At 50.2% G+C, this 27434-nt stretch overlaps 1 protein-coding gene and 1 long non-coding RNA gene across 5 annotated transcripts in view; both read right to left on the reverse strand.

The window, feature by feature from the left end:
* PLEKHM2 (pleckstrin homology and RUN domain containing M2) overlaps positions 1–12364 on the reverse strand; it is a 56991-nt gene extending 44627 nt beyond the window's left edge. For 2 of the 4 annotated variants that reach the window (XM_065575303.1, XM_065575304.1), the window contains exon 1: positions 12164–12364. In XM_065575303.1, the coding sequence (XP_065431375.1) occupies positions 12164–12223 (60 nt within the window). In that variant the 5' untranslated portion in view covers positions 12224–12364. The remainder of the gene's footprint in view (positions 1–12163) is intronic. The other 2 variants (XM_065575305.1, XM_065575302.1) reach the window with 1 other exon arrangement.
* A 10045-nt stretch (positions 12365–22409) lies between these two features.
* On the reverse strand, positions 22410–25321 carry LOC135976985 (uncharacterized). The gene is made up of 2 exons (XR_010594281.1): positions 25157–25321; positions 22410–24525 (listed from the first exon to the last, which is right to left on the reverse strand). It is a non-coding gene; the product is annotated as an uncharacterized LOC135976985 (long non-coding RNA).
* Positions 25322–27434: the final 2113 nt, after the last annotated feature.

Below are 27434 nucleotides of genomic sequence, written 5' to 3' on the forward strand. Positions count from 1 at the left end.
AAATGCTATTCCCATTTCACACATGTATTAACTGAGGTTCAGAGAAGTTAAGCAATTTGTACAAGCTCTCCCAGAAAATGAATAGCAGAGCTTGGGACAGAAATTCTGACTCCCATCAGACCCCTCTGCTCTAACCATTAGATCACATTCTCTTCCAGGAGTAAGAGAAAGAAGCTTTGAAACTTTCCTGACCCAGGGAGATGGGGGGAAAAGAAGGGGAGGAGAACAAAAAACCTCACTGAAAGCAACAGAACTAAACTGGAATTTGGAAATTTCTTCCACACCTGGAACTGATCTTCATGACTCAACCGTGGTCTCTGGCTCTGACTGGTTACTGAATGCTCAGCTCATCTGGGTTTGAAATTCTTGAGTACTGCTTCAGAGATATCCCCTGGCAAGACAAACACTCTGAAAAAGTAAAGTAAACAGCTAGACAGGGCTACTCAATACACACCTCTGGGCCAGCTCTTACTCCTGTGTTCTTGCGGGGCCATTGATTTGAAGTGGGGAACTATAAAGCCCCTTCCCTGCCCACGTGCCAGATTAGCAATCATTCTACTGCAACAAGATTGCAAAACGAGCGCTTCTATCAGTGCAATGACTGGAAGTGGAGGTTGATCATGTAACTTTAATTGCATTGGGCTTCTTTCTGTCTCCATTTCCAACCTCTCAGCCCCTTCCCGAGGGGCTGATAACATCTTCAACCAAGCTAGCAGGATAGCGAGCAAGCAGCTTTCCCTGAACAGACAATACTCCAACCGTTAGCAAGATCATGACGGGGAATTAGGTTGGTGGCCCACGTGAGCCATTGGTAAGATGCACCATATCCACATGTCTGCTCTTTCCCCCAGCACTGTGACAGATATACTGACCCTGTGCTGGGCTGTCCCCTCTAGACTGCACTGGTATGGAGCCTTTGTAGTGGAAGTGGAACCAGGTGTTTTTAAAGCCTGTAGTTTGCTAGGAACAGAGTTTGAAAAGCTCAATCTAGCAATGTGACCAAAATGACAATTAACAGCGGGCCCAGGGGCTTGGCAGTGAGCAGGGCTGGATTAACTCTCCTGTGGGCTATTAGATTTTGTGGGGCCCCTGTATACAAATATTTTTCCTGGGAGGGAGTTTGGTGCAGGACGGGGCTGGGGCAGGGGATTGGGTGCAGGAGCGGGCGCGGAGTGCAGGAGAGGGATTCTGACTTGGGGCTCGGGTGGAGGAGGGGGTGCGAGGTGCAGGCTCCAGCCAGGAGGTGCTTACCACAGGCGGCTCCTGGCCAGCGGCACAGCAGCAGGGCTCAGCCAGGCTGCCTGCCTGCCATAGCCCCACGCTGCTCCCAGAAGCGGCTGGCTCCAAGCAAGTCTCTGCGGCCCCTGGCGGGAGGGGGACAGGGTGTCTCCGTGCGCTGCCCATGCCCGCAAGTGCCGCCCCCGTAACTCCCATTGGCTGGTTTCCAGCCAATGGGAGCTGTGAGGGCGGTGCTGGGGGCGGGAGCAGTGTGCAGAGCCGCCATCCCCTTCCCCCCCACCAGGGGCTGCAGAGACGTGCCAGCAGCCAGCTGTTTCCGGGAGCAGCGTGGGGCCATGGCATGCAGGCAGCCTGCCTGAGCCCCGCTGCGCCGCGGGACTTTTAGAGGCTCGGAGTTGGAGATGGCTGCCTGTGATTTATTTTTGCGGGCCCCCCCTTGAGCTGGGGCCCTGGGCTGCAGCCCCTAAAACCCCTGCTTTAATCCAGCCCTGGCAGTAGAATAAGGGTTAGGAGTGACCCTGGATCTCCATGAGGGATGAAGCATGGGGTACAGAGCTCTTGTCTAGTGCCTCAGCATCAGTGTTAGTTGCCCAGTCATTGGCCAAGCCCAGCAATTGCAGCTCTGAGGGAGGAGGGAGGGGGTTGAGGTAAAGAATGAAGAAGGTGAACCAGAGCAATGGGGATGGGCACAGCCTGCCTTAGAACTTAAAAACATAAGAGCAGCCAGGCTGGGTCAGACCAAAGGTCCATCTAGCCCAGTATCCTGTCTTCTGATAGTGGCCAATGCCAGGTGCTTCAGAGGGAAAGAACAGAACAGGGAATCATCAAGAGATCCATCCCCTGTCGTCCACTCCCAGGTTCTGGCAAACAGAGCCTATGGACAGTCAGAGCATGGGGTTGCTAATAGCCATTGATGTACCTATTCTCCAGGAACTTATCTAAATTCGTTTTTGGATCCCGTTATAGTTTTGGCCTTCACAACATCCCCTGGCAACGAGTTCCACAGGTTGACTGTGCATTGTGTGAAGAAGTACTTCCTTTTGTTTGTTTTAAACCTGCTGCCTAGTCATTTCATTGGGTGACCCCTGGTTCTTGTGTTCTGTGAAGGAGTAAATAACACTTCCTTATTCACTTTCTCCACACCAGTCAAGATTTTATAGACCTCTATCATATCGCCCCTTAGTCGTCTCTTTTCCAAGCTGAAAAGTCCCAGTCTTAATTCTCTCTCCTCATATGGAAGCTGTTCCATACCCCTAATCATTTTTGTTGCCCTTCTTTGTACCTTTTCCAATTCCCATCTATCTTTTTTGAGATGGGGCGACCAGAACTGCCCGCCATTTTCAAGATGTGGGTGTGCCATGGATTTGTACAAAGGCATTATGATACTTTCTGTCTTATTATCTATCCCTTTCCTAATATTCTGTTCGTTTTTTTGCCTGCCGCTGCACATTGAGTGGATGGTTTCAGAGAACTATCCACAATGACTCCAAGATCTTTCTTGAGTGGTAACAGCTAATTCAGACCCTACCATTTTGTATGTATAGTTGGGATGATGTTTTCCAATGTCCATTACTTTGCATTTATCAACATTGAATTTCAGCTGCCATTTTGTTGCCCAGTCACCCAATTTTGTGAGATCCCTTTGTAACTCTTCGCAGTCTTATGTTCTTATGTTCATTAATAAGCTTTATAGTAAATGAAGTGAATTTCAAAGGGCAGCAACGCTCTTGAAGATCAACACAATTAGCCAATCAATACTCTGATCTTCTGGGTTCTAACCAAACTCGCTTCTCCCAGCAAGAGTCATAGAGACGACTGTGAAATGAAAAATGTGCAAAACTTGAAGTCCCTTCCCTTTTGCATAGGCAGGAGACGGTGGGGTATCCGGGTGCAGGTGCACACTTCCGGTCACCTGATCGGGCCCAACATTTCTTAGAACAAGCATGTGACAAAGCAGCGATCCCGGCATTCTATTTCTCACCCCGGAAACATAGAGGTCACCAACACAGCTTGCGCTATAATCAATAGTGCTATTGTCCAGATATCTGCTCTCATATTAGCAGGCTCTCCCTGAATAGCTTATTACCACCTGAGAAACAATTTTCACTGATGTCAAAACTGCCTGGAGAGAGACAGATGCATGTTCATGGTGCACCAGAACAGGAGCCTTGATCACAGGGCGCTGAACCCACAGAGGGTAGAAGTTGTACAGCTTGGAACAGAACACGAAGCCCCGACATTTTTAAGCATTCAAGCAACAGAGCGGAATCAGAGGCTTACAGCTTCTCTGTCTCATTACTCATGTCCAGGCTCCATCTACTTAGGAGCTCTCCTGAGCCCCCCGATGTCATTTTCTTCCGTTAGAACTGTCCTGTTCCAGGGTGTCCTACACATGTGGATTTTCAAACCCAAGGGACTTCGTTTAGGTTAGGTATGCTCTTTCTGACAGACAGATTCGACTCCAGGCACCAATCGTTTGCACTGTATCTATACAAACAGCCCTGTTGCAGCCAGACATGAATTGGAGACTGGTTTTAACTTGTGCTGGTGACATCTGTTTGCATGTACTAGACAGCAGCCTCTTAGCTGGCCATCGCACACATGGTTGGCATCTTAAATAAGGCCTGAAACACACCCTCGTCTTGACAGCTGGGTCTGAGTAGCCTGCTATGGGTACAATTTATCAGTTACAGATGATCAAGACTTCGCGGTGTCACATGACTGCAATGGAGCGCGTTCCTGACGTTAGAGTCACAAGTTCTTCAGCACAACAGAGGCACAGATTCCACGGGAGAGCAAACAAGCAAGGCTGGACACTACAGGAAGAACAAGCTAACTGGTTTGCAGGAGTCTGTTACGGCTAGCTAGTAAAACTAGAATAAAGAAATCTGACCAACATCAAGATGGCTAAAAATCAGGCTTGTGCAAATCATGTAGGTACTAACGTGTCTCGTTACAGAAAGAAGCAGCCTTTGATTTTTCATCAATCTGATCAGCACTGAAGGAATCTTTCATAGAATCCCAGCAGCTAGAGATGGTTTCTCTCTCTCAATTTCATTCCGCTGTTCCTAGTCACGCCCCGGTCTGTCACACCACGTAGTAATTCTTCTACCGTCTTGGTGTTTGCTTCCTTCAAAGTTCCCCTCGTTAGCCATCCCTTAGCCAAACAATACAGATTAAAGCAACAAAGAGTCCTGTGGTACCTTATAGACTAACAGATGTATTGGAGCATAAGCTTTCGTGGGTGAATGCCCACTTCATCAGACGCTCCAATACATCTGTTAGTCTATGAGGTGCCACAGGACTCTGATGCTTTTCACAGATCCAGACTAACACGGCTACCCCTCGGATACTTAATACAGATTAAGCACTTTTAACATCGCCTCACAGGCAGGGCTGGTGCAAGGAAGTTTCGCGCGCTAGGCGAAATTTCCATCTTGTGCCCCCCCCACCAGCTAACCCCGCTCCCCCCCTCCCCCCGTGGCAGCTAACCCCGCCCTCCCCCACCAGAGGAGCCCCCCCTATGGCAGCTAACCCCGCCCGCCGCAGCAGCTAACCCAGCCTGCCACCACCACCCGGGGAGCCCGCCACCCGGGGAGCCCGCCACCCGGGGAGCCCCCCCCCCGCAGCAGCTACCCCACCTCTGCAGCTAACCCCGCCCAGGGAGCCCCTCCCCACGGCAGCTAAACCCACCCGGGGAGCCCCTCCCCACGGCAGCTAACCCCGCCCAGGGAGCCCCTCCCCACGGCAGCTAACCCCGCCCAGGGAGCCCGCCCCAGTTTACCTCCGCTCCGCCTCCTCCGCTGAGCACGCCGGCGCCGCTCTAATTCTCCTCCCCTCCCAGGCTTGCGGCGCCGATTGGAGGAGAATTAGAGCGGGGGCTGTGTGCTCAGCGGAGGAGGCGGAACGGAGGTGAGCTGGGGCAGGGAGCGGTTCCCCTGTGCGCCCCCCCCCCTGTTACTGCGGGCGGCCCTCCCCGCGTGCCCCCCCCCAGCTCACCTCCACTCTACCTCCTCGCCTGAGTGGGCTTTTAGGCGCCCTCAATCACTAGGCGCCCTAGGCAGCCGCCTAGTTCGCCTAGTGGTTGCACCGGCCCTGCTCACAGGTTAGTCTCTACAGACCTCTTGATTATTTTTGTTGCTCTTCTCTGAATTCCCTCCTGTTTGTCTGAATCTGTCTGGTGCTAGGATATCCTGGACTGAATCTAAAATGAATATGAAACAGCCAAGGAATGCCAAGAGCTCGCTGTTCAAATGCCATGTCTTCATCCCAGACAATGGGTTTCCATTCTCCGGGTTACTCTGAAGACTGCTGACCAGCCATGGTAGATCAGAGGCAGTGAGACCGAAGGATGTCAGTTACCGCTCACTGTACCAGATTCACAGCAGTACAGTTACAATTCCACCTGACGAGCCATCCTCATCATGAGCAAAGGTTTGCACCAGCAATCTGGAGAACTAATGTAAATGTTCAAAACACCATTGCTGCTTTCTCCACTAGCAGATGTTCACGTGAGCTTCCAAACTTTCTCTAACAGATACAGTGAGTAGCTTAATTTTAGACACCTGTATAATTTAACCCACTTGTGACTGAAAGATCCCCTCACCCTTAGGACACGGGAGTAGCTATTTCAAAAGAGAACGCCTGAAATGACAAATATACTTGGAAGAAATAAACGGCGATTTGTTGATGAGTTTTGCTTTTAGCAATCTGTGTTGAACTATATTATTAGCAGATAGTCTTCCCAACTGAACCTTCAAACAAATATTAGAAGCCTGTGAATGTCCTTGGAGGGTGACTGGCAGAGAAGTTCTCAAGCTGTGGGGAGCATGTTCCCACCCCTAGGGGTTGGTGAGACTTTCTGGAAGGAGTGTATAAAGTACCTGAACTGTCCCGGTATCTTTATGGCTAATTTGTAAGCACCTTTGTCATCAATTATTGTCCAACTGTTTTTTTTAAACAAGCTGCCTTTGGCTTCAGAAAGCTTGAGAACCCCTGGGTTACACCTGCACTAAGAGGTTCTCCTGGAATATTTCTCCTTCCGCAACATCTATTGCGAATGATGGGAACAATGTGTTATTTCTTGTTTTCCAACATTCATCATGGTTAGCTGGATAGACAACGTTAATAACATTAATGTATACAGCAGAAGTTATCCTTGATGAAGGACTCAGATGCCCCGATCCTTAGCTGTGTTCCAGCTGTTTCACACCACTCCACTGGCACAAAATGGCTGTGTATCTTGCCATGAGAGGATCACTCCAGTGCAGCAGGATCCTCTGGTGACATATAGCTGGTTTAGCAGCCAGCATAGGGGACAGTACCCGCAGAGCGTGCGGCTGTGGTCCTATTTACATTCCCTTCAACCTGCACAATTAGCAGCTGCTCTAACTAACATCAGGGGACTGGGCCAACACACAGCTGGTGCAGGTTCAGGGGAACACAAACATGGCAGAAGATTGCATTTGCGCGTGCACAAACCCTCTGTGCACACCCTGGCTGCAGCTGAAGATCTGGGCTACAGTGCACACAGAATGGATGAAACATGGACAATAAGTAGGCAGCAGCTTGACATTAATAAAACCTTGTACAGATGATGGACTACAGGTGATTCTTTCAAAGGGCAGCAGAAGGTACAGGGTATATCTTGAAGCTACACTTTCTCTAGAGTCACCTCCCCTTTTGTGAGGGGCCTACAAGAGAGTAAGGTCTTTTCATAAGTCAAGAGGTTTCAAGTGAAACCTTCTGGACGTCATAACGAGGTGTAAATCACTCAATGACTCTTGTTAGTAGAGGATTCTTGGTACAATACCCAAAAATACGAGTTCCCAAGGTCAACAGCATGAGCGGAAGGGACCAGAGCACTTTGCTACCCGTAGATTATTACCGTAAAACAACAAAATGTCTCCACTGAAGAGGTTATAAAAAGCCCCAGCCCTTTTTGAGCTGGCCTGTAGGCACGGATCACACACTGGGCTGCCGAGGCTGTTCGCCATTTGCAGGGCTAGTAAAAGCCACAGCGAAGTCGCACCGTAGTCGGTACAAAGGCAAACACATAGCAAGTGCGGAGGATTCAAAGACCCACAGACTTTAAGGTCAGAAGGGACCTTCACGAGCATCTAGTCCAGGGGTTTTCAATCTTTTTTTCTGGCGACCCAGTTGAAGAAAAGTATTGATGCCTGCGACCCAACGGAGCTGTGGATGAGGGGTTTGGGGTGTGGCTGTGGCAGAGGGTTGGGGTGCGGGGGTGCAGGCTGCAGGGTGGGGCCAGGGGTGAGGGGATCAGGGTGTGGGAGGGGGCTCTGGGCTCGGGCAGGGGGTTGGGGTGTGGGAGGGGGTCAGGGCTCTGGGCTGTTGGTGCAGACTTTGGGGTGGGGCCAGGGATGAGGGGTTTGGGGAACAGGAGGGGGCTCTGGATTTGGGGTGGGCTCAGGGCTGGGGATTGGGGTGCAGGAGGGGGTCAGGGCTCTGGGCTGGGGGTGCAGGCTCTGAAGTGGTGCTGAGGATTGGGGCGCGGGGTTGGGGCGCCGGCTTACTGGGGGTGCTAAGGCAGGCTTCCTGCCTGTCCTGGCACGGCAGACCGCGCTGTGCCCTGGAAGTGGCCAGCAGCAGGTCTGGCTCCTAGGCCAAGGCGCACAAGCGGCTCCATGCAGCTCCCATTAGCTGGCCCCATGTCCCCCCTACCTAGGAGCCAGACCTGCTGCTGGCCGCTTCCAGGGCGCAGCGCGGTGTCACAACAGGTAGGGACTAGCCTGCCTTAGCCAGGCACTACCGCCAACGTGACTTTTAATGGCCTAGTCGACGGTGCTGACCAGAGCTGCCGCGACCCAGTGCCTTCCATTCCGCAGCCCAGAACTGGGTCGCGACCCGCAGTTTGAAAACCACTGATCTAGTCTGACCTCCTGCACCCTGCAGGCCACAGAACCTCCCCGACCCACTCCTGAGACAGCATTTGTCAAAATAAAGGTGATGAACCAGGTCAATTCTCAGCAGATTCCAGACAGTCATTAACCTCCAAACAGTCCGGTCCATGGGTCAGTTCCATCAATCATGTCGTGTAACTGGGGGGAATCCGGCTGTGCTGGAACGGGCCCTGTAGAACGGAGAGCCTAAGCCATGGAGGCCAGCACGCTGAGCCAGCTCACCCCGAGGGACGGTTCCAGTTCTCATGATATTACCGAGAGTCCCCGGACTTGGGCTGCTGCTGCAGGCAGCCTCCCAGTGAAGCCAGAAGCTGCAGCATCAGCCTGCCCAGGGGGAAATCCACTCTGAACAGCTGCCTTCCCCACTTCTCTCCTGGGGAAGAACAGGCAATCAGAGCAGCTGCAGGATCCGGGCAAAGCTCGTCCCCTAGGAGCAGAGAGAAGTTTTGGGGTAGGGGCAGAGGAAGCAGTAGATACCACGGCCACAGGATGGGGGCGGGGGTAGTAGATTCCAGAAGAGGAAGGAAGATCTGCTACCACCTCCCCACTCCTCTCTTATGAAAAATGAGTCGGCTGATCTCTCTTCCTCCTCTCTGTCCCTTCAACGCCAGGCCTGGGAGAAGAAGAACACACTGGAGCTGGTCCCAAAGCCTGATGGAGGGGTGAAGAACCACTGACGCTGCCCTTCTCCCTCCTGGCTCACCCCTCTCCCAAGCCCCGGGGGTGAAAAGCCTCCACAGCTGCAGAGGAGCAGGACTGCTGGGGGGGAAGGGGTAGATGTGGGGCGTGGAGGGGGTGCTGAGTCGATGTAGGTCTGGGGCAGAGAATTGACTGATGCAGGGCTGAGGGGCAGAGAATTGACAGAGGGCTGGAGGGGACAGAATTAGAAATGGGCCATTTGGGAGCTTGGAGAGCAGCGGGAAGCCCTCTGCACCATCAGGCTGTGCTGGGATCTGATCTCAGGTGGGTCTTTCAGTGAGAGCTCCTGCAGCACAGGCAGGCAACGCTGCCATTGTCACACCACGCCCGGAGACGGATCCGAAACCACGATTTGGGCCCTCGCGCGTGATTTCTTAACTTTTGAAAATGGCAGCACTGGAAATCCACATCCTGGCACCGCGTTTGAGCCAGGCAGATATCAAATTCCTCCTCTGCAATGGAGCCTGCAGCTACCAGGATGGCACAGAACTCTGATAATGGGACACATTTGGGTCACTGGTTTGAATGTGACCAAGATCATCTCTGATTGCACGTGGCTACCAGCTGATGGCTGGTCAGGAGCACATATGAAATCTAGGCATCTAGACTGCGTTCATTTGTTACTGTACTGTGTGTACCCAATTGGTGGTCTCCATCCAGTGCCCCAGTACAAACGATTACCATGGCAGGGGGGCAATTTCTACAGAGAAGCCAAAGACTGATCTGCTCTGTCACCTCTAAAAGTGCCCCACCTATCTCAGGGTCGAGGCACCCAGTGAGGAAGCTTACGGTGTCACCGACAGCACGTGACTGTGCAGAGATTTTCAGACCCCGGCGGTGATGGCCTTGTGGCTTTGCCAAGCCCTACATTCATTTTAAAAAAACAATCATCCATAAATGGCCACAATTAACATAATTCCTTTCTTGAGCATGGCCCAGTAGGGTGCAGATGCCTGCTGGGGCCTGCCAGGTGTTAGGGAGAGAAGCAGGAGCAGCTAAAGAGAAATAATGAAATCACTAAGCTGTCCAAATAATCTCCAGAAAAACGAACCTGTCTTCCTTTGAATGAACTGGTATCTAATAGGGAAGACAGAGCTGACAAACTACAGACAGTAAATCAACCCATCACTCACAATTCCCCCAGATATTTGATTTGAAACGGTAGACAATTCTACACCCCCGAAGGCAATGCCCGTCGTACAGCGCCGATTAAGGAGAAAGGTCATACATACAGCATTCTTGCTCCAGTTACAAGTGGGGGCCTATTCTGCCAGTGCTGGGCCCCCTCAACGAGTCAGTGGGCATCAAGGGCACTTGGCACCCCTCAGGATGAAGCCGACAATTTACATTTCTTTAACTCTGAATCTCTGCCCATCCTTCTGTACGTTTGGGGCGCGAGCCTGGGCCATTGCAGTCAACAGCAAAACTCTCCTGGCCTTTAATGATGCAGAATTGGCAGGCGAAATATACCAACAATTGCCATGCTTGGCCATTCAAACAAGTGTGGTATTGTGGTATTTCCCCCCTCATTTTACATACCTAAGACACACAGCTCCTCTTGGCAAATTAACATTCTTCCCCCCAGGATTTTAAAAAGATAGTTTAACAAGGCCCTTCTTGTGATCCACTGGTCTATGTTCTGTCGCTTTTCTTAAATGAGCTGTAACTTTGTAAATTACTCTTTCCAATCAAGTTGACTTCCTTACATTTTTCACCTACTGATGATACTTTGGCACATGATCATTAATTACTTCACTGAGGGGGAGGGGAATAAAGAAATATCCTTGCCTCCTTTCCAGGGCTTGACAAATCCACTTCCCAGTGGGATGTTCTCCCAGGTAAATGAACGGGCCTCCACTACCAATTTCTGTACAATTTACTGGCTACTTTTGTTCTGAAAAAGCCCGAGGGCCTGGTCCTGATCTCACACCAGTGAAACTCAAAAGTCCACTGAAGGCAAGCAAGCAACACTAGTATAAAATCTGAATCAAGCCCTGTCTGTCTATCCCTTACGGTTGTGAAGCTAACACACTGAATGTGCCCTGATGCAGGACGTCCCAGTCGGCAGTACAGACTCTCCAGTGTCTCCGCCCTCGACCCATGGTTTCCCAATGTGAAGCTGACAAAAATCTGGTCACGTTTCACTGTTGCTATTCAGAACAGTGTAGAAAGCAGTAAAACTAAGAGGCATCAGGTCAATTTCAAGTTGTTGCTTAGGAAGTTATGAGGCAGGCATTGGAGATATTGGCCCTAGATTTCCCTGGTGCTTTTCAGTCCTACTCATCATTTGTTTCAGCCTTTGCATGCTGGGTGTAGTCCTGGCTATTTTATATAAATCAAACTGGTGGGAACATTAAAGTAAGCTTTCTGTATGGCTAGAAGGCTCAGAATGGTTTTGAAACCAGAGATCCAATACTCTCTTACTGATGTTGAAACCCATGCTACACAGTATGACAATTCAGAACGATTAGCAGGCTTGCTCAGGAAAGACCAGGACTAGAAAAGCGGAGGATGATAGAGATCTGAAAATTCACCTTAAGCCTGACCTCCGTGTGGGCCTTGGCAGGGTCTATTACGGTGCTACCTGATTTCCAGCAGGCAGGGAATTAACTAGCTGTTCTGATCTCACACCAATGTACACTGTGGAGTAAAACAGGAAGGCTGGAGACTTGAGGGCCCAAGTCAGACACCAATGAATTCAGGAAGCTCTGTAAAAATAGCTATGTGGTAACTAGAGGAGAGTGATGTCTTGGAGGAAGTAGAGCTCCATATGCAGTGGTTAGAGAGAGGGCTGAGTTGTAGCCCAAGTGGGGACTTTTGCTATTTGACTGTGGTCGGTTTGTTATAACTTGTGCATGTCAAGGCTGGGTCTACACAGGGGGGTTGGTTTGGAAATTAATTCCACTGTGGCCAACACCACTGCAGCTCGGCTGGCTGGAGTCCCCGGGCACTTGTCTGCCTTTAACAACCTCTCAACCTGCTCGGCGCAGGACAACATGGTATTACAAACACCCCTGCCCAGGGAAGTCCTGCCTACGCTCACCCGCCAGGGCTGGCACCCAGGATGAAGCCGCACACTTGGGAAATCTGTCAAAGACCAGCCCAGCCCTCATGTCAACAACAGCTGGAGCTGGAGGGCGAATGGCTGGGTAAGCGCTTGGGGATGGCGAGGGCCAGCGATGGGGGCGAAGCTGACCCCACCGACTGCGGCAGCCGGTCCCGGGAGGGGGCCGGGAGCCGGGGGCCAGCGGCCCGGGATGCTGCGGGAGACGAGGCCCCGGCCCCGGCCCGGCCGCTCTCACCTTCTTGACGGACAGGGAGATGTTCTCCAGGATCCGGTCCTTCACCTCCCCGGGCTCCATGGCGCTGCCCCCGGCGGCCGCTCGCTTCCTCCCCCGCCGGCCCGGCGGCCTCAGCCGATCGCCGCCTCCCCGCCAGCCGCCCGGCGGCTCCGTCCTGCCGGCTCGGGGGGCCCTGCCCCGCGCCCCGCCCGGCCCTCAGCTGAGCCCCGGCGCGCTCATCGCAGGCCCCGGCCCCTCGGCCGCTCCGCCCTGTGCGGGGAGCCCGGCCCGGCGCAGGGGAGGCAGCAGCGCCGCGGCCGCACTCGTGACGGGGCCGGAGCTGGAGGGCGGGGAGACGCGGCGGCAGAGGCGGGGGCAGGCGGCGGCTTCTCCCAGCCAGAGCCAGCCCCCTGCCGGGGAGCGGGGAGCCCCGGGCCGGGCCGGGCCCCCTGCCGCCCCCGGGCTCCGCAGGGTGGGGGCGCGGGGACCCCCGGCTCCGGTGTCACCCCCGGGCGGGCCCCGCTTCCCCGGTTGGGCTATTGTCCGCCTGGCTCGGCCCAAGCTCCCACCTCATCACCCGGGGCCGGCTCCTTGCAGCCCTAGCTAGGGTGACCAGATGTCCTGATTTTATAGGGACAGTCCTGATTTTGGGGTCTTTTTCTTATATAGGCGCCTATTACCCTCCACCCCCGTCCTGATTTTTCACACTTGCTGTCTGGTCACCCGACCCCTAGCTCAGAAAACCCCCACTGTGGTCTCAGGGGGCTTCAGGGTGAGTGGCTCCAGCTGCCCTTTGGTAAGCTAAAGAGCGGGCTCCAGGAGCGCAGTCACTGCGAGGCCACGATTTAGTCAGGGAGGGCACGGCCGGCACCGGTTCTGTGACTTCTAGGGCTTCAGGAGGAGGAGGCCAGACTTTGCGCTCCTGCCCTGCAACTTCGCGCCCCTGCCCAGCCCCTTGGGCTTGGTGGGGCTGCAGCTGGGGCTACACGGCCCAGTCCCACGGCATCCTGGGCTTGGCGAGGGCCATGTGCCCCAGCCCTGCGGTATCCTGGGCTTGGCAAGGGCCACAGCGAGGTCCGCATGCCCCAGTCCCACAGCATCCCAGGCTTGGCGAGGGCCGTGCACCCGTCCCCAGCCCTGCAGTGTCCCGGGCTTGGCAGGGCTGCAGCCAGGACCACACGCTCCAGTGCCACGGCATCCCTGGCTTGGCGAGGGCCATGCACCCCAGCCCTGCAGTATCCCAGGCTTGGTGGAGTCTGCATTTTTAGTAAAATAACGCACAAGTCACGGGCTCTGTGAATTTTTGTTTATTGCCCGTGACCTGTTCGTGACTTTTACGAAAAATAACCATGAAAAAAATCTTAGCCTTAACTATAAGGCATATGTTCTAATCCTTTCATCATTATTGTGGCTCTTCTCTGAAACCCCAATCTTTCCCATTTATCAACATCCTTCTTGAATTGTGGACACCAGAACTGGGCACAGTATGCCAGCAGTGGTTGCACCAGTGCCAAATTCAGAGGTAGAGAAGTTTTTACCTCTACTGTGGATTCCCTTGTTTATGTATTCAAGGATAACCTTAGCCCTTTTGGGCACTGTGTCGCACTGGGAGCTCACGTTCAGCTGATTGTCTACCATGATCCCCAACTCTTTCACAATCCTGGCTTCCCAGAGTCCCCCATCCTGTAAGTATGGCCGACATTCTTGCTCCCTAGATGTATACATTTAGCTATATTAAAAATGCATATTGTTTGCTTGCACCCAGTTTATTATTCTGTATTAATGATCTGTGCTCTTCATTATTTACTATTTCCCCATTTTTGGGTCATCTGCATATTTTATTAGTGATGATTTTGTTTTCTTCCAGGTCATTGAATGTTAAATAGCGTAGAGCCAAGAATGGATCCTTGCTGGACCCTATGAGAAACCCACCTGCTCGCTCATGATTCCCCATTTACAATTCCATTTTAAGACCGTTCAGGTACTTACCTTTCAATCCATGTAATGTTAATTTTATATCATTCTGGTTTTTTAAATAAAAAGGTCATGCAGTACCAAGTCAAATGCCTTACCAAATTTGTAATCTCATAAAAAAAATGAAGTTACTTTGACAGGCTCTATTTTCCATAAACCCATGTTGATGGGGCATTAATTAATTACCCTCCTTTAATTCTTTATTAATTGAGTCCCATATCAGCTGCTACATTATCTTGAGCAGGAGCCATGTCAGGCTAGGCCTATATGGGTCATCCCGTTTACCATTTTTAAGTATGGGCACAACATTTGCTTTCATCCAGTCTTCTGGAACTTCCCCCGTGTTCAAAGGTTTATTTAAAATCAACAATAATGGCTCAGTGAGTGCCTCAGCCAGCTCTTTTAAAACTCTTAGATGCATGTTATCTGGACCTGCAGATTTAAAAAAATGTTTAACTTTAGTGGCTGCTGTTTAACAACCTCCTGAGATACCAGTGGAATGGAAAGAGTGTTATTATCATTATATGATAGACTACATAATCCATTTCCCCCCAAAATACAGAACATTACTATTTATTAGACACCTCTGCCTTTTCTGCATTGTTATTGATAAATCTACCATTTCCATCTGGTAATGGACCAACACCATTGCCAGGATTCTTTTTTGTTCCTAATATACTTTAAAAACTCCTTATTGTCTTTAACTCTGCCAACCATAGATTTCTTGTTGTGTTCCTTTGCTTCTCTTATCAATTTTCTACAACTTCTAGTTTCTGAAATATATGTATTACACCTCTACCTTGACATAACGCTGTCCTCGGGAGCCAAAAAATCTTACCGCGTTATATCGAACTTGCTTTGATCCGCCGGAGTGCGCAGCCCTGCCCCCTCGGAGCACTGCTTTACCATGTTATAACAGAATTCGTGTTATACTGGGTCGCGTTATATCAGGGTAGAGGTGTACTTTCAACTTTCCCTTTATTCCATTTGTTGTTTTTTAAATTTTTTTATATATACTTTCACTTCTCCTCTAAACCAATAAGGCCTTCTTCCACAACGGTGGCTTTTGAGTCATTTAGTAAAATGTTCTTAAAAATAATTCCCAATTATCATTCACATTTTTCTGATTACTTTCTTCCTCCCAGCTGATTTGGCTGATATCTGTTTTCAGCTTTGTGAAATTGGCCCTTTTAAAGCACAAAGTATACTGTGACAAAGCTCTGTCCTTGTCTCCATGGGTCCCACATTTCCTGACGGATTTCACTAGCCTCAGAGGCTCACTGTGACCCTCCACGTAGCCCTTCTCTCTCTAGAGACAAGGGTCACAGCTTTCTGAGCCATTTTCTTCATAAGCCAGCAAGGGAGGTGAGGAGAAGCAACCCTCCCTCGCACAGTCTCTGTTGTCTCCCAGTCTCAGTGATTAATCAGGGGGGTAAAGGGGGGAGCCCAGGCCCGCCCTCTACTCCGGGCTCCAGCCCAGGGACCCTAATAGTATCAGCTATGGTAGCTGACCTTTTAGAAACAGGACACATACAATTCCCTGGGCTACTTCCCCACTGCAGCCCCCACTTCCTCAAGCTCCACTTCACCCTTACCTCAGGGCCTCCTTCCTTGTGCCTCTTATGGTGTGTACTCCTCAGTCTCTCCAACAGCACAGCTTCCTCCCACAGCTCCTGACATGCACGCCCACCTGACTAACTGGGAGGCTTTTAACTAGTTTCAGCCAGCCCCTGATTGGCTTCAGGTGTCCCAATCAACCTAGCTGTCTCCACTGCTTTCTGGGAGGATCTTAATTGGCCCCAGGTGTCTTGATTAACCTGGAGCAACTGCCATTTGGTTACCATGGTAACAGGGATTTGTTTAGCCTAGGGCTAACATACCTGTTCCTCACTACTTTCCTATAGCTATCTGGCCTTGCCCCGTCACAATACATATTACTGGTTTGGACTTTATTCTGTTCCACATTACAAATGTGATCAAGTCATGATCACTTGTACCTTGGCTACCATTAATTTTTAGCTCTATGTTCAGTTCCTCTTTATCTTGCAAGACTCAGTCTAATTTAGAATTCTCCCACGTTGGTTTAAAACAATTTTAGAGTTAGGAAATTGTAATCTAGAATGTTAAAAAAATTCCAGGGATGTTTTAGTCCTCACAGCTTGAGACTTCTGGCATATTGAAGTGTGGCAGCTCAGTCTGTAAGTACCTACATGGGGGAAATATTTAATAATGGGCTTGTCAATCTAGCAGAGAAAGGTATAATGACCAAATGGTTAGAAGTTGAAGCTAGACAAGTTCAGACTGGAAACGGTGAGCATAATTAACTACTGGAACAATTGACCCAAGGTTGTGGTGGATTCTCCATCACTGACCATTTTTAACTCGAGATTTGAGGTTTTTCTACTAGAGCTCTAGGAATTATCTTGGGGCAGTTCCATAGCCTGTGTTATACAAGGGGTCAGGCTGGATGACCACAAAGGTCCCTTCTGGCCTTGGGATCTGTGAATCTAAGATGCCGTTTTTACTAGCAGAAGGCAGCATGAGATCCAGCAGTAGGAAGCTGAAGCTAGACCAGGGTAGGCCACCTATGGCACACATGCCGAAGGCGGCACGCGAGCTGATTTTCAGTGGCACTCACACTGCCCGGGTCCTGGCCACCGGTCCGGGGGGCTCTGCATTTTAATTTAATTATAAATGAAGCTTCTTAAACATTTTAAAAACCTGATTTACTTTACAGACAACAATAGTTTAGTTATATATTATAGACTTATAGAAAGAGACCTTCTAAAAACATTAAAATGTATTACTGGCACGTGAAACCTTGAATTAGAGTGAATAAATGAAGACTCGGCACACCGCTTCTGAAAGGTTGCCGACCTCTGAGCTGGACGTATCCAGATTAGAAATAAATGAAGTGAGGGTAATTAACCATTGAGACAATCTACCTGCGGCTCTGTCACTTGCAAGCTTTAGATCAAGGTTAGAGTGTCTTTGCAAACAATACGCTATAGCTCAAACAAAAATTAGAGGCTTCACGCTGAAATTACTGGGCGAGGTTCTCTGGCCCGTGCTATGCAGGAGGTGCTACTAGACGACCAATGCCATCTTATTCACAGAGCAGGGATGGTGCAAGTTAATGGCAGGACTAGCTTCCTCCCCAGCCACCAGGCCTCCATCCACCAGAGCTACCTCGAAGAGGGAGAAAGGAGTTCTGTCTCTTGGGTCTGCTTCACTTGTAGCCTCTCTGCTAAGGCTATGAACAGGGGAGCCACTTGGTGCCATCTGTCACAGTCATTTGAGAGACATGGATACTTGTCCATTAACAATTGGCCTGAGCCAACCAACTACTTTTCTGTCAGTTAGGGTCCAATCCTGCAAGTAGGGTGACCAGATGTCCCGATTTTATAGGGACAGTCCTGATATTTGAGGCTTTGTCTTCTATGGGTGCCTATTACCCCCCAGCCCCTGTCCCGATTTTTCACACTTGCTCTCTGGTCACCCTACCTGCAAGGTTCTGGACACCCCCAACTTTTATCAACTCTGCTGGGAGTCAGAAGAACTCAGGATCTCATGGGATTACGCTCTTACCGACCTGTGTAGAGGACTGGAAGTAAAAAGAATTGGATCCCGTTACTGATCTGCAGCAAGTCGATTCCCCCCCACCCCCGCTTGTATAATAATGACCTGTTCAAAACCAAGTGTCATTTGTTTGAGACACAGTAAAGTGCAATGACACGAGAGATCAGGGAGGGGCCTGCTTCCGAACCTCTGGGCTGATGCTAGTTGTTCTTATAAAGAAAAATAGAATTGAAGTTTGTTTTAGAAAATAGCATGGACGAAAGGTGAAAATCATTTCAAAGAAAACACGGCGTTGCCCAAAGTCACCCTATCAGCATGATTTTGGCCCCTTTTGGTGGGGGTGGGGAAATACCATGATATGAAACAGGCAGCTCAGGAATTTGGCCAGAGCCACCAGCAGTTCCCCTATCCAGCCACTAACGGCTTCTGTGCGGAGGGCAGACATAGGTGCTGTCTGCAGAGCCAGGCCCCCCTGTGCCAGCCAGAGCTTCAGAGCGCAGCCACCCCACTCCAGCCTCGACAGCAGCTGCCTGACAGCCGTCCCCATACACAGGGACTCTAGGAATGAAAAGACTGGGCGTAAGAGCCCCAGGGAAGCCTCTTTCTTTGCAAGCTGGAACTAGGGACAACTGCAGGACCCTGCCTGCTTGGGGATTTGGAGGCCTGCCGGAATTGAATGAGGGGAGGAATCGGCGTGGTGGTGTCTCTATATTTGCACATGGTGTGTATTTAAGGTTGGATTCTCAAGCTGTAATTATCCTGTATTGGGGTGGGGCAGGGGAGTTCATAAACTACAAGACAAACTTGATTTAGTCTTGGTTTAAAATTTCAATTTTTAGGCCAGTCTCATGATTTTTGGGGGTTCTGACTCAGGCTTTCCGAACTCCAGGAGCTGACGCTACTGAACACGACGTTCAACCCGCTGTGGGGACTGATGACTGATTTTAGTTTCATCTCCATATTAAGTCACAAGAGAAATGGGTTTAATTTGCACTGTTTCCCCAACCTGGTACATAATTCCCTGGCAGGGCTCTGCAGTGAGCTGGCTGACGCTCTGGCACGGAGCACTGCGCGCTTGCCAGTTTTTTGAGGTAAACTCCACCAGCGTAATGCAATTACAGAGTTAGCCAAGCCAGTTTTGCAACTTTGCTGAGACCGTGGGAGAACCTCTTGGGGAGCAAGTGTGTTGGGAGAGATGATCATAAGCACACTGGGTAGAACAGGGCTGGAGCCAAAAAAATAAAGTCCTCCTCATTTTTCTTCCCATCTCCCAACTACTGCTGCAGTAAAAACAGCAGCACTGTTTATTATTGTTCTATCCAGAGACCCCACTAAAGATCAGGGCCCCCTGGGCTTGGCCCTGTATCTCCCTAAACACTTCCAGTCTAACTAGACAAGGAAGACAACAGGTGGGAAGGGAATCTGTGGCACAGAGCGGGGATGGGACTTACCCAAGGCAGACCGAACATCACGGACAGAGCTAGGATTAGAACCCAGCTCTCCTAGGGCCACGTCCCGTGCCCTGGCCACTAGCCCCTGTAGCCTCAGGAAGGAGTTGTTAGGAAGTGAAAGAAGAGGTCACTGAGCGGAATTTGGATAGTGAAATATTCCCTTTCAAGGGATCTGACAGGTCACACGTGGAACATTGTTCTTGTTTAATGGTGTATTTTGGGATTAAACTTGTGCATAGCAAATGAAGGTTCTGAACCACTGGCCAGCACTAAATGCATCTTGCATTCTTTCGACTTTGATCCCAAAATGCACGTAGACAGTATACAGCCAGGAATTTGCTTCGAGCCCGGAGCCTGCTCCAGCTCTATAGGCCCTAGCACCAGCGTATGTTCCCTCATATTTTGCCTTCAGCCCTTTGGGCTCCTCACACCTGTCCCTTGATCTCTCCAGGTTTCTACTTTACTTCAATAGCCCCCACCCCTTTCGTTAAGGCTGCCTTATGTCTTCCATTCTCCATTGCCCCGGCACGTTGACAGGGAGAGGTTATGAGCTGTCTTCTTTGCCCACCGCCTGCTCCCAGGCAGCGTGTCCATTGAACTGAGCAGCCCTCGACTGCGGAGATGCGCGTGGGGATGCAGCAGGGACTGAACCAGAATTTTACTAAGGTGCCGTGGTTCTTTGGGGTCCCAGGTGCTGCTGTGGCCCCTCCAGGTCCTCCTTTCGCTTCGCTCCCATTCGTGCACCGTTCACAGAGAACGGCACAGTGGGATGGAAACACAGATCACCCCCATAACTAAATTTCCATTGTGGGGGCACTAGACCCCATCCTGCCTGGTTCTGCCATCCCTGGAAATTGTGGCCCTTTGGCACAACACAAAGAATGGGCCTGGGTGCCAGGGCAGTGGGTCTCCTGCAGGGTGGTGAGCCTGGCTGCATCTGCTGCAGGGCCTGCCAGGATCCACTCTACCCAGGCAGCCAGGGCCCAAGCAGCCCAGCTCCCTGAATCAACCCCAGGGGGAGGCTGAGAGGGGGCCAGGCTGGCTAGCCCCGTCCCCTGCTGTTCAGGAACTCCTAAGCCCAAGGCCATGATTCCTGGAGCTGAGGCAGGGGACTCAGTCCCTGGCTACTGGGGTGGAGGATGGTGGGCCTCCCAGCAGCTGCAGCCAGGCTTAAGGGCCCCAGGGGAGACTCCCTCCCCTGCATCCCACACATGCCAACAGGCTGCCACTTCCATCGATAGTCAGGCCCTCTGGCCCCTTCATTGCACCCCTGGGCGGCAGGTATATAGGGGAGGTCTAGTCAACTCGACATGGTGCAGATGGCTCTTACCTAGTTAAAAAAACTGGGTGGGTGGGAATGTAGAGTAATAGGAACAGGCCTGTCTCAGCTGGAAGGTAACATGGGATAGGGACAAGCACTCAGCCTAAATGCATTGCACAACCTATCAAAAATACAGTCAGGAACCAGACAGCAGTTAGACGGTCACTCCCTTCAATCCACTCCTCTTGCTACTGGCAGATGTAGCATCAGCAGGTCTCCCGGTGAAGTGGCACGACTTGAGTAAACCATAACTATTAAGATACAAAGAAGTGACACTGTACAATACACACAGACAAGTATAAATGTACATTTAAAAATACCAGAAAGACACCTTCTCCTAGAGTTTAGAGACAGTTGTCACTCGGTAAAGTAGCTCCGGGGATATTATTGTCTCGTTTTCTGTAGCCAGCTGTTGTCTCTTGTCTTATACTCAGACTACGAGTTGTTTAGGTCAGGGACTGCCTTTGTTGTGCATTTGTCAGTGCCTAGCACAATGGGGCCCTGTCATGTCCTAGGGCAGCAAAACCCCCAAAACAGCCAATGAAATTCAGGGTATGTCTACATTGGCAGAGTTCCAGCGCCGCTCAGAGCGCTGAAGGGAAATTGCTGTTGTGTGTTCACACCATCAGCTGCCTGCACAATAGCGTGTTCACACTTGCGGCGCTATTTGGAGCGGTGCACTCTGGGCAGCTATCCCACAGAGCACCTCTTCCTCTTCCACTGCTAAGAGTTGTGGGAAGCTGGAGGGGGTCACAGGGCATCCTGGGTCCTGTCCCAATGCCCTGTGATGCATTGGTTCGCATCCCAGCAATCCCTGTGCTTCCGTCCGCATTTGATGCCATCTTTCAACGGTTTATGTACTGCACGCTCTGCCTCTTCAGTCTGCAGGAATGGATCCCGCACTGTTAACCAATATGCTGCTCGCTCTGAGTAACTCGTCCCAAGTGGCAGTGAAGTTATTCTTTAAACTACAAAGGCAAGAGGAGTTTGACATTGATCTTGCCACGTGTACTAGCTATGACACGAGATTGCTTGTGGCATTCATGGAGGCGCTGACCACAGTGGAACACCGCTTTGGGGCTCGGGAAACAAGCACTGAGTGGTGGGATCACATCGTCATGCACGTCTGGGATGACAAGCAGTGGCTGCAGAACTTTCACATGAGGAAAGCCACATTCGTGGGACTATGTTATGAGCTTGCCCCAGCCCTGCGGAGCAAGGACACAAGAATAAGAGCTGCCCTGTCACTGGAGAAGCACGTGGCGATTGCACTGTGGAAGCTGGCTATGCCAGACTGTTACCGATCAATTGCTAACCAGTTTGGAGTGGGAAAGTCAACAGTTGGACTCGTGTTGACGGAAGAGTGCAGGGCTATTAATTGCATCCTGCTCCAAAAGACCGTGACTCTGGGCAACGTGCGTGACATTGTGGATGGCTTTGCACAAATAGGCTTCGCTAACTGCAGAGGGGCGATAGATGGCACGCATATTCCAATTCTGGCCCCAGACCCCTAGCCACTGAGTACATCAATCAGAAGAGGTATTTCTCAGTGGTTCTCCAGGCACTTATGGATCACCATGGGCATTTGTAATCATGCTGCCTTTGGTGGGACACTTCTGAGAGTATCAATTCAGGACAAATTGCTTAGAGAAGGGCAGTTACAGCCCAAGGCTGGTGGTTCTCCACCTCTAAGGCAAACCAAACCAGCCAAACAGAGAGGACTTCAGTTTTACCCCACTGGCTAATCATAAGTCATACAATCAATTCCCTTAGACACTCCAGTTTCCAGTATCACCACCAGTGCCACTCATTCTGGGGACGAATGGTTATGAAAACCAATACCCCAGTAAAAAAAAGTTCTCCCGATCCCAAAGGACCAAGCCCCAGACCCAGGTCAATATACAAGTCAGATCTTACCCACAAATCACACTGTCACCCATCCTTTAGAATCTAAAATCTAAAGGTTTATTCATAAAAGGAAAAAGATATAGATGAGAGCTAAAAATGGTTACATGGAATCAATTACATTCAGTAATGGCAAAGTTCTTGGTTCAGGCTTGTAGCAGTGATGGAATAAACTGCAGGTTCAAATCAAATCTCTGGAGTACATCCACAGTTGGGATGGGTCCTCAGTCCTTTGTTCAGAGCTTCAGTTTGTAGCAAGGTTCCTCCAGAGGTCAGAATCAGGATTGAAGACAAAATGGAGGGGTTTTCAGGGCCTTTTATATTCTCTGCCCATGGAAGGACACCCCTTTGTTCTTACTGTAGAAAATCACAGAAGCAAGATGGAGTCTGGATCACATGGGCAAGTCACATGTCCATGCATGATTCAGTTTGCAGGCCGACGCCATTATTTACATGTTAAGTTTGAACTTTCCCAGGAAAGCTCAAATATGGATTGACGTCTCCCAAAGTTCATTGTCAGTTAAGTGTTTCTTGATTGGGCACTTATTGAGAAGTCCTTTCTCAAGAAGCTGACCAAATGCTTCACTGAGGCTACTTAGAATCAAAACACATTGAGATACAAGTACATAACCAATATTCATAACTTCAACTACAAAATGGTACACACATACTGATAGCATAATCATAACCAGCAAATCATAACCTTTTCATAGACACCTCACACGACAACCTTTGTACAATATTTGCTGCAAATATATAACAGTGGTAGCAGTTTATGTCAATAATGTCAGAGCATTTCATGGACATTAATGCAGGCTGGTCCAGAAAGGTGCAAGACACAGGCATCTTTCAGAACACTGGCCTGTTCGGGAAGATGCAAGCAGGGACTTCCTTTCCGGACCAGAGGATCAGCATAAAGGAAGTCAAAATGCCCATTGTGATCCTGAGAGACCCTGCCTACCCCTTAATGCCGCGGCTTATGAAGCCATACACGGAGCACCTTGACAGCAGCAAGGAGCGGTTCAACAACAGGCTGAGCAAGTGCAGAATGACTGCTGAGTGTGCTTTTGGCCGTTTAAAGGCATGCTGGCGCTGCCTATCTGGGAGGCTGGACTTGGCCGATGACAATATTCCTATGCGTATAGCCGTGTGCTTTACGCTCCATAATATTTGTGAAGGGAAGGGTGAAAGCTTCACTAAGGGCTGGACTGCTGAGGCTCAGTGCCTGGAGGCTGAATTTGAACAGCCAGAGACCAGGGCTATTAGAGGGGCACAGCGCGGGGCCATAAGAATCAGGGATGCCTTGAAACAGCAATGTGAAGCTAAATCCACTAATATTTGTTGCTATGCTCCGGAGTGCAGTGCTTGTAATGCTAGGAGGTGATTGTGATTGGTGCAGATGATGCACTATGAAGGTTTAAGAAAATTGCCTATTGCTTTGCAAGACTCTGTTTGCTTTCAATTAATTGAATAAAGATTGCTTTCAAACCCAAACAATTCTTTTATTAAAGAACCACAACTGGTGGAGAGAGAGAAACAAAAAAACCCACATCTGCACTGAGGGTTAGGGGGAAGGGAGGATCCCAGGATGATTAAAGATTTGTGTATGTCCGGGTATCATATCCATCCTTCTCCTTTGGAGTACAGTGCAGCAGGTACTGTACTTCAGCAGGGCTAAACTGCAGAGGGACGGGTGTTGAGTGCAGTGGGTACTGGGAATCCGCAGGGCTGGACTGTGACGGGGGAGGAGTGGAATGCTGCGGGTAGAGAGTGGAGCCAGGAGGTTGATAAGAGTGTGTTGGTGGTGTCTGGGGGACACATGGGAAAGTTTTGCAACAGCGGCTGCAGGGGAGGGTGTGCACGCATGCGAGGAGCTGCTCTGTTCGTAGTGCTAGGAGCGCCTGGAGCGTGTCCGCTTGGTGCTCCATAACGTTTAAGAACCACTCCATGGCTTCGTTCTGGTGCGCCGCGTTCTCCTTTTGGTCCCTCTTCTCGCTGTTCCGCCACTCCTTCAATTTTTGTTTTTTGGCTGCGGAGTGCATCATGACATCACACAGAAAGTCCTCTTTAGTTCTTCGTGGCCACTTTCTAATTCTGCACAGCCGTTCGGCCGGCGATAACAAAGAGGGAGGGCTGGGCTCCCAAGGTCATATCTGTGAAACCAAAATCAACAGGTTTCAGAGTAGAAGCCGTGTTAGTCTGTATTCGCAAAAAGAACAGGAGTACTTGTGGCACCTTAGAGACTAACAAATTTATTAGAGCATAAGCTTTCGTGGACTAACAAATTTATTAGAGCATAAGCTTTCGTGGACTACAGCCCACTTCCGAAGAAGTGGGCTGTAGTCCACGAAAGCTTATGCTCTAATAAATTTGTTAGTCTCTAAGGTGCCACAAGTACTCCTGTTCTTTTTGCAAAATCAACAGTTTACAGAAGCCGTATTGTTTGCAACACACAGACCATTGATTCAGTGATTTAAAACACAGCCACTATTCACATACCTGTCACTAACTGGCTGACCCCAGGCAAGCACACATGAGCCACAAGACCCCCAAAATGGTGAGGAGCCACAGGGGCAGGGAAAATCAGTGTTCTCGGACCCTAGTGTACACTGGGCACTTGGGGAGAGCCAGGACTGTAGGGGGGCTTTATAATCATTACTGTCCCCACATTTTCCACAGGCTGTGTTCATTATGGAAGATATCTCGCTGGTGAGGGGGAGCAGGGAATCAAGGAAGGGTCTTCTCCAAGACTGCAGCTTCCACCCTGGCCCTTATGCGGCTCACCTGTGTGCAGCAATGGTCCCTCTCGTCCCCCACGATGGCAGAGTGGTGCAGGAAAGTTTCCCTTAATGGGGCGAGAAACAAAGCAGCTCTGACAAAGAACCTGCGGCAGCGGATTGCCCAGTATCTCCATGAGCGTTTCGTGGAGATCTCGGAGGCAGATTCCTGTGAAGTGAAGGAGTCAATCAACACCCCGTTCTGCCGCTCAGACTAGGCATGTGGTGGTACACACATCATGCAGACACAAGTCTGCTTTCTCCAGCCCTCCTGCCCCCAACAACTCGCTTCAGTGATTCCCAAAATCAAAGCCACTTAACCAGGGGCCTCCTCTCCTCTTTGCACTTCGCCAAGCTCCAACAGCTGTGACTGGCTAGCCTCCTCCAGGGCATAGCTCCTGGCTGCATGAATCTCTGACCTCCTAGTCATCCTCTGCCTCTGGGTCCTCCTCTCCCTCTTTGTCCCAAGATTTCCTCCTCCTGGCTCGGTCTACTCTTGACTGGCACATGAGCCAGTGAAGTATCTACAGGGGCCTTCGCAGTGGAGGTGGGGTCTCCACCGAGTATTGAGTCCAGCAGCTCGTAGGTGCAGCACCAACAGCGATTTGCCTCCCGTGCCTTGTGGTAGGCGTTCCGCAGCCCCTTCCCCTTGACCCTGCACTGCAGTGTGTCCCAGTCATGGCCCCTTTCTGTCATGCATCGTGACATCTGTCCGTAGGTATCGTAATTCCTACGGCTGGAGCACAGCTGGGACTGGACAGCCTCCTCTCCCCAAATGCTGATGAGGTCCAGCAGCTCAGCATTGCTCCAAGCAGGGGATCGCCTCGTGCATGGAACAGGCATTGTCACCTGGAAAGATGCGCTGAGACCACTGCATGCGTCACTGAGCAAACAGGAAGGGGACTTTCAAAATTCCCAAGGAATTTATGGGGTGGGGATGATGGGTTGGTCACCTGAGGGCAGGGCAGTAGAGTTCAAACCAATAACCAGAGAGGCAAGAACAGGCATTGTGGGACACCTCCCAGAGGCCAACTGCAGTGCTGTAATCAACCAGCGTGTCTACACTGGCACCGCAGCACTGTACGCCCGGCGCAGAAAGCTCTACGCCTCTCGTCGGGGTGGTTTTTTTACAGCGCTGCAACTGCGCAGTTTCTGTGCACTAAGTGGCTTAGCAGTGTTTACACCTCAGGAGTTGTAGCGCAGAAAGCTGCTTCACTGTGCAGAAACTTGCCAGAGTAGACAAACCTTACAGGCGCCTTCTTCTGCAACATGCAAAACATGTTCGTATATAGTAGGCGACAGCCTCTCTCTGTACTGGCTTAATGCAATCGTCTATGGAACAGGTTTCAGAGGGGTAGCCGTGTTAGTCTGTATCAGCAAAAAGAACTAGGAGTCCTTGTGGCACTATTTCCCCTTGTTAATTTTCCCTCTACTGTTACTCACACCTCCTTGTCAACTGTTTGAAATGGGCCATCCTGATTATCACTACAGATTTTTTTCTCCTGCTGATAATAGCCCATCTTAATCAATTAGTCTCATTAGAGTTGGTATGGCAACACCTATTTTTTCATGTTCTCTGTATATATATATTTATATCTATATATTTATCTTCCTACTGTATTTTCCACTCCATGCATCTGATGAAGTGAGCTTTAGCCCACGAAAGCTTATGCTCAAATAAATTTGTTAGTCTCTCAGGTGCCACAAGGACTCCTCGATCTATGGAACAGTGTCACAGACATAGGCCCCTTTGTAAGAAGAAAGGTGTCAACAAACTGGAAGGAATTCAGACAAGCAACAAAGGCCGCTCCGGAGCTGGAACAACTTATGGAGAACAAAGCGAAGAGTTAAATTGCTTTGATAAAAAGGGTTGGGACCTAGATTCATAGATTACAAAGCCAGAAGGAACCGTTTGTGATCATCTGGTCTGACTTCCTGTATAACAAGCCACAGAACTTCCCCAAAATCATTCCTAGAGCAGATCTCGAAAAATATCGTTTTATTTAACAATGGTTAGTGATGGAGAATCCGCCATGATCCATCTGCAACAGTGTAAGGATACTGATACCGGGAGCAGAGGGGTAATTACTGACAGTGACAAAAGGGAGTGAATATCGGGATGAACACTGACTGCAAGTCCAGTGTCTAACTACCTGCATTCCTGTGAACCTCCCTACGCTGCAGAGAAACCAGTCAAAGCCTTCAAGCCAGGCACAAACTTCAGCCGTCAAAAATGTTGGCAATTTTAATTAGACAGAAGGTGACTTAAAACTAGTCACCATTTT

Source organism: Chrysemys picta, chromosome 21, assembly GCF_011386835.1.
Source record: "Chrysemys picta bellii isolate R12L10 chromosome 21, ASM1138683v2, whole genome shotgun sequence".
NCBI lineage: Eukaryota > Metazoa > Chordata > Testudines > Emydidae > Chrysemys > Chrysemys picta.